Source organism: Trachemys scripta, chromosome 9, assembly GCF_013100865.1.
Source record: "Trachemys scripta elegans isolate TJP31775 chromosome 9, CAS_Tse_1.0, whole genome shotgun sequence".
Lineage (NCBI taxonomy): Eukaryota > Metazoa > Chordata > Testudines > Emydidae > Trachemys > Trachemys scripta.
Window position 1 is genome coordinate 44853316 of NC_048306.1, and position 7578 is coordinate 44860893.

Sequence of the window (7578 nt, forward strand, 5' to 3'; positions counted from 1 at the left end):
AGTCCCAAGCATGGCTTGTAGGTACAACCAGGACCCCTCAGCCAGGTCCCCTAGGGGGGGCAAGGATCTTAGACCCCAGACTTGGTGTTCCCTGCATCTTCCCAGCCAGCCCAAAACTGCCAAAACTCCCTCCAGCCAACTCACTCCCCTCCCCCTTTGTCCAGTTTCCTGGGCCAAGGTGTCACCTGGCCCCACCCTCCTTCTGGCTCAGGTTACAGGCTCAGGTATTGTCCCTTACCTAAAGTCATCCCCTGCTCTCCCATCCCCCATGCAGACAGTTCCAGTGAAACTAAACTACATTCCCAGGTCAATCCACCCCGCTCCCTACTGCGTCACAGGGGATGGGTGTCTCACCCGGGCAATGCCCTGTTCTGTATGTTGGGGATCTCTCACCTGGGCACTACTCTGTTGTGTGTGTGTGGGGGGGGGGGGGGGGGGCTCACTCGGGCACTGCTCTGGTGGAAGGGTCTTACCCCCCAAGTCCGTGGTGGGTCTGCCATGTGCATTCACTACTCCCCGCTCTGCCTCCCACAGCTGGCACTGCTGGAGAAGAAGCGGCAGCTGACGGAGCAGTTAGAGGATGCCAAGGAGCTGAAGGAGCACGTGGATCGGCGAGAGAGGGCCGTGTTCGGCACCATCTCACGCTCCCTGCCAGTTGAGCAGCTCCAGGACTACCAGCACTTTGTCAAGATGAAGTCAGCCCTCATCATCGAGCAGCGGGAGCTGGAGGAGAAGATCAAGCTGGGCGAGGAGCAGCTCAGATGTCTCAGGGAGAGCCTCCTGCTTGGGCCCAGAGATTATTAGTGCCAGCGCTACCTTTTTGGTGGCCACGCAGCCACGGTCTCCTCCAGTGGTGTGGCCTAGAGCTGACAGCCACGGCCTTCTCACGGGCTGCTGCTGGAGGACCCTGGAGCAGAGAGGGGTGTGTGGGTGCGTCCCGCCACCCCCCACGGCCTCCCAGCTGGTGACCCAAGCAAATGGTGCCAGTGCGCGTCGTTCTCCTCCCTTCCCACCGATGCACTGATTCAGTGGGAGCCAGTCACATGCCTTCCAGCCGGCAAGATCCAGCAGGGCACTGGCACAAAAGGGGGGTTCAGCCCTTCCCAGGGTGCCATGGCCTGAAGCCCCAAAGGGGGTGGCTGCACTAGCCAGCTGCACTAGCCATCTCCACTAGCACTGACCTGCCATGGGCCAGGCCACCAAAGCCAAGCAAACAGCGCTCTGGGTGGGAGGGGCTCTGCTGGAGAGCGGGCTGGGATTTCTGGAGCTGAACTGGAAGCCAGAGGAAACTGGACTCTTCAACACGCCAAAGGGGATGTTGCTTTTGCTTCCCCAGCCCTTGCCAAGGTTTGCAGCAGGTTCTACAGCCAGCTGGGAGAGCCCTGCAGCTGGCCCCCGCTGCTGCCTGCCCAAAGATCTCCCTCTCCCTTGTACGGTGCCAGGGTGGGGCAGAGGGCATTGCTGCCCCACTGCCATGACCCCAGGTGGCACGACCAAAGAGGATCTCGCACCAGTGCCTGGTCTCATCCGTGTGTGTGTGCGCGTGTGTGAGATCCCTGCGAATGTTATTTATTTTTGTATTTTTAAGTTGCTTTTTTCCTATGGAGGGGCCTTGTGGGAAGAGGGAGGGGCATGCGGGAAGGGGGAGGAGCACATGGAGTCGGGGAGGAGCCAGGAACCTTAGCCCCGGGAAGAGCCTGTCCCTAACGCCAACTTCCTGCCCAGCCCTGGCTTTGGGCCCAGGCGCTAGGACAGTGCGTTCCACCCAAAGCAGGGCCTGGAACCAGCAGCCCCCAAGGGACAGGGAATGGGATGAGCCTGTGGCTGGCTGCCAAGCTGCCTGGCTCTTCCTCAGCTCTTGCTGTTTTGGGTATGAGGGAGACAGGAGGGCTCTGGACATCCCTCACTTCCTGCCAGGTTCACGATGTTCTTAACTGAAACCTTCCCCTCCTGCAGCCAAGGCCAGCTCCTTCACCAGCTCCGCACCAGGAGCGGGCCCCTCTCCCGGGGTTTAGCCGGGGAGGCACTACCGCCCAGCGCAGGCCCCTCCTCTGAGGAACAGCTGAGGGGCACTACCCCCCTGTGTGAGCCCCTTGCCTACAGTTTGTTCTGAGTCCATTCCAAGAGGGTCCAAGAACCCAGGCCAGGGTCACTTGGTAGCGGGCTCACACCCAGATTCTGCTGCAGTTGCAGCTCATCCCCAGCTGTTGCCGTGTGGGGCAGTGGCTGGGGCATGGGAATGGAAGCCCAGGACTCCTGGGTTTTCTTCCCGTCTCACCCACTGATTGTATATACCCACTGATATGCACTTCCCTGTCTGTGCCTCCCTGATGCCTGCTGTATGATGGGGTGATGCCATCTGGGCAAGGAGCTGAGAGCTCTGTGCAGAAATCCCATCCCCCAGACCATCCTGTCTCTGATAAGCTCAGACACCTGGTGCCAAGTGGCCACCTGCCCTGGCTTTCAGGTTCCAGCGTTCACCTCGCTCTGGGGCATGTGGGGCCTGGAGACTTGTCCGCTTGTCCATGGGTCAGCTTTAGTTGCCTGTGGCCAGCAGCTCTGGTGGCTTTGGTGCGTGATGGGAGGGTCCAGGCCCTGGTGTTACACATGCTCACACTAGGCACTGACTCTCCTTTGCCACCTTTGGCGCCTGTCCCATCTGCACCTGCCCTGCTCCTGTCTCCATAGTGGAAGCCTCCCAGTGCTCTTGCACAGCGCAGGTTGGTGCAGGTGTGGCACTGCTTTGCTCCCCCCACCCCCCCAGCTCTGGACCCTATGTCACCACCATGCCTATTGAGGGGGCATCTGCTCCCCTTGTCCAATTGCAGGGGGATCGCAGAGTGGAGTTCCATGCCCTAGTGGAATGGATTCTGGAGCGCACCCTCCTCTCGGTGTGTGATTGCTGATGCAATGTGCTGCTGCAGACCCTACAGGCGTCCCAGTTGGGTACTCCCTTGTCTTCCTGGTTGCTAGTCTCTGTAGAAGCTGCTCTGGCTGCCCAGCGTACCTTATAAACACATCATGCCACATGAGCAAGCAGCTCAGGGATGAGAGACAACAGGAGAAAGCACTAACCCAGGAACCAAACCCTCTTGCTGCCCTCTCTGTGTCTGGGTATCTGGTGTGGCCCAAGCAGCCAGATCCCAGTGTATCCCGGCTGCAAACCCTGCACCATTGTTCTGGGATTTACCTCCCTGAGAACTGCACCTGGACTGTAGCTATAGAGACATGGTGGCATCCTATAGTTCTGTAGAAACAGGTTCAGGCTGGGATTTCCTGGCATTAAGGACTTGAGCTGGTCTGTTCCTCCTAGCTCCCCCACTGCAGCACTTCTGGTCGTAAAGAGTTAATTACTTCTTCTAAGACACATGGCTTCTAAGTAACCAAAGGAATTTGCTGGGGACCTGCCACAAATTCTCAGCCCCTGACATCCTCTTCCTCTCCATTGTGTTTGGAACAATAGTCTAAACCCACTAGCCGCTTAACTCTCTCAGTGCTGTGCTGGGCATGGCCCACGCCTGGGCTCAGAGCCCCTGCCCTGTGATCTCAATAACGCCAGCCAGCCTAGGCTATTACTACAGAGAGGAGGCTGGTGCTGCCTCCCAGCTGGCTCCTGGCAGGCCAGGTAGAGCCCCTGGGAACTCTCTCTTTCTGGCAGGCCAGAGGGACTGTCCCTCCCCTGGGAGCTGAGTAGGAACCTGAAAGCCAGGGCAGGTGGCCACTTGGCTGCCTCTCCCACTATCAGCCCCTGGGGAGATCCCTGCTGTAGCTCTGCAGCTGGGTGTGGGGGGGCACGTTCCCAGAACACCAGGGATGCCAGCCCTGCTGCAAATGCTAGTATGGGGTTGGAGTTGGGCAGGGTATAGGAGGAGCTCTCTGGAGACAGGAGCGTGACAGCACTTGTTGCCATGGGCAGGAGCTGTGCCAGGCAGAGCCCATGCAGGGGGCACAGCTCTCCATTTACCGTGAGTCAGAGAAAATTGCAAGAGTGGCCACAGCTCTGGGTGGCTGCTGGTTGGAGGACATGGAGCTAAACTGGGAGACAGCCTGGCCCTGCCCGTACTCTGATCAGTGTGAGGGAACCTCCATTTCCAGTGCCCCACCTCCCTGCCCGATGCATTCCCAGCCTCTCCCTGGCATTGTGCTGTCCAGAGAGGTTAGGATAGGCTGATGTAGGTTGTGTGCCCAATGGGACCACACAGATCAGGGCTCGGTACTACTGGAGAGGTGCTGAGCCCTCATTGCACTAGGGGTTGTGGGTGCTCTGTGCCCAAGGGGGATCAGGCCCCATGTCAGAGCAGGGCCAGCCTAGTGCTTTCCCTTCCCATTCAGCTGCAGGGCATGCAGTGGGCAGCTAGCTAGCCAGACACCCTGTCACGTGCCATTCCCCACGTGATCATGCACCCAGTGAGATACCTCACCCCTCAGCCAGGAATGGGCCGGGGACAGGCATAAAAACAAAGACATACATTGAAAATAACCTTTCCCCTTGTTGATACAAAAATAGCACTTAAAAAGGGATGGGTCATTTGCTTATGACTCATCTGGGTCACACTCTTTCTAAGGGGAAGTTTTTGAGCTAGTGATGGGGGGGAATAGCTAAAACACTAAACTCTTCTAGTGCTCCTTAACACTAACTGCAACTATGCTAAACTTTTGACAAGTGTTTCTCCACCCAGGAAGAGACTATAGCAAGGGTGGGATGTTTCCAGTGTGCTCATGGCAGTAAGAGCCACCCTGCAATAGTCTCTCTTGCATCCAGTACTAAACCCTTGAAAAGAAATTCGACATAAGCTTTTTGCTGAATTTGCACGTGCATCTTTTCCAATCAAGCCTTGGAACCTGAATAAAACTGGCTGTAGCCAAAGAGGAAATAGCTGCTTTAGAAAAATAAACAACTGATTTGCAAGTAATTCAGGTTGAGTAATTACAATGTTATGTGAAAATGCAGCAAAGGGAGCTCAGCGTTTCAGTGCAGGGTATCCTGTTGCCTCCAGGAGGTGATTAGAGCCATGGGATGAGAAAAGACTCCTGAAATAATACAGGAATATTGAACTGGAAATTCCATTGTTTCCATGCTGGGCCCTGGATTTCTGATGTGAATCAAATTCCTGGAATCCTTCTTGAGCAATTAGCAGATGTGATATTACAGCCCCTTTTAAGGAGTCTACTCCCACAGGTTGTTCAGAAATGGAACTGGGCCTATGGCACCACTTAACAATTATCTCTGACACCCCTTACATGCAATGACGAAGCTTCCCTAACACTACACAGATTTAAAAGCTCTGCTGTACTTTTCACCCTCTAGGCTGTTGGACCCATTGCACTTCACTCATCTCAGACAGTGGAACTAACATGGTCAAGATCACACACAGTCCGTTTCACGTCCTGATTTTCATGCACTTACCCAAGGCTGCCATGATTTGAGTTTCTAACACTACAGGGAAGGTTAAATCCACCCAAAGCCTTTGGAGCCTGAAAATGAATCATTTATATGCCCAGAGCTCAACACGCCTCCACGTGTACAAGCTAGCAAACGTGATTGTTTATTGCAGTGATCTCCAAACTTTTTTGATTGCGCACCCCTATCAGTAAAAAAAATTTTGAGCATGCACCCCCTGCCGCACTGCAGGGCTGGCTCTACCATTTTTGCCGCCCCAAGCAACAAAAAAAAACCCGCCCGAACTGCCGAAGCTGCACTGCTCTAGCGGTGCTCCTCCTGCCGTGCACCCTGAAGGATCCTCTAGCACACCCCACTTTGGAGACCACTGGTTTATTGCATGATGCCAAATCACATAGGCCTCAGCCAGGCCTTCTGATTAAATCCTCGTCATGCTGATTGACAGGGCCTAGTTTCACCTCATCCCCCTGCAGCCTGTCCTTTCCCCATGTGACGTATATGAGACACGCTCTTGTCCTAGGCTAGTGGTCTCCTGCCCTTCCCTGAAGGCCCAGTAAAAAGCCAGGCCATGGGGTGCTATGCCCCACAGCACAATTCTTATGCCATAGACTTGAGTAGCTGGAGGTATAGCTCAAAGTGCCATGCCACTGGCCTATGGCTTCCCTATGGGAGTAGGGAAGAGTTGTGGTGCATTACCAGCCAATGGGCACATGGGTTCCCTTGCTGACAGCCTCGGGGGGATGTGTACAGTGGGTGTGGTGGTTTGGCTGCAAGTCAGTTCCTAATGTTCCTGGCCAGTGGCTTGACAGCCCCAGGCTCCAGTCCCTGCAGTGCACATGCAGGCCCCAGGGCTTGGAAAGGGCTCTCCACTGGCTTTCAAATGGCATTTTTGCTCCTTCCCGCTGCACCCCAGGCCCTGGCCACAGCCCCTGGGCTAGCTCCTCCACTCCCACCATGTGCAATTGTGTTCAGCACAGGAACCTGTCAGGGAAAGGCCTTCAGATACCCCTAACTAAAAGCTCTGGGGGGCAGGGAGCCTTATTTCAATTGCCCACTAGAAAACCACACGCAGGGGCTCACTCCCATGGCTACTGCTCTGTGCTGTGATATGGGAGCCCCTGGCCAGCAGGGTCTAGGAGTGCTGTTCAAGTGGGGAGGCAAAGTGGATCTGCAGAGCCCCTGCTGGTCAATGGGCGGCCTACAGGCTTTAGCAGGCAGGGCGGGGTGGGGAACGTGCTAAGGAAGACCAGGAAGCCCTCACTGGCAGTAAGACAGAAGGGAAGGAATGTTCTCAGTGTTTAGAATCATAAATGTGGGTGTCAGACGGCAGGGAGCCCCCGCTGGCCGCGCGCTGCCTGGTCTCCTGGTGCATAACCCTGACTGCCAGGCGCTAGCTGTGCTGTTATAGTCCTGAAGCCTCCAGCATTAACCCCTTAGCCTGACATGCACAGCCTGCCCAGCTGCTGGCCCAGCACAGGGATGTGCTAATGCTGTATATTTTGTGTACCATTGTGCTTCCTACACACTAAAGGTGCAGTGGGCTCTGTACAACGTCCCTGAGCGGTGTTTTTTACAATGTTATGTGTATTTTCTAAGCTGTTGATTACTGAGCTTGTTAGTGTCTCCCAGCTTGCTGCCGCAGGTATGTATCCCCACCTGGGGGGCACAGGGAGGCGAGGGATCCACTGCATTAAACGGTGCTAAGGACAATGAGCCACGGGGGTGTCATGTGATCATTCACGCCGCTGCTGAGATGTGATAGCAAGAAGATGGAGGCCCTAGTGGGACCCAGCTTAGCCTGGCCAAGCTGCCTGCTTGCTGGCATAGCTTATGGCAGCCACGCGAAGGGTAAAAGCATAGCTGGGGCTGAACTAGGGCCTTTGGTGGCAGTGCTGTGGCACTTGGCTCACACCTCTGAGCAGCTCAGACATGCTGCCAGATGCACCTGGGCTTCAAAATGACCTGGGAGCATAATGTGCTGAGCTACTGTTGGCTCCTCAGGCCTGGGCATGCTTCTGAGCCCCCCTCCTCCCCATGTAGCCCTGCAGCTGGGCAGCACGGCCCAAAGGGTGGTTGCTCACTGGTGGCCTAGGGGAGCCAGCAGCTCATGTGAAACGAGTGTGACAACCTCTGTCTTGGGGACACTGGGCTTGTCAGCTGGGGATCAGGCAGGGAGG

The 7578-nt window shown here is 55.9% G+C and overlaps 1 protein-coding gene across 4 annotated transcripts in view; it reads left to right on the forward strand.

Moving 5' to 3' along the window:
• The window catches only part of SHROOM4 (shroom family member 4), a 61504-nt gene extending 54389 nt beyond the window's left edge, over positions 1 to 7115 (forward strand). For 3 of the 4 annotated variants that reach the window (XM_034780698.1, XM_034780699.1, XM_034780700.1), the window contains one exon: positions 535 to 7115. In XM_034780698.1, coding sequence (XP_034636589.1) covers positions 535 to 804 — 270 coding nt within the window. In that variant the 3' untranslated portion in view covers positions 805 to 7115. The remainder of the gene's footprint in view (positions 1 to 534) is intronic. The other variant, XR_004647017.1, reaches the window with a different exon arrangement.
• Positions 7116 to 7578: the final 463 nt, after the last annotated feature.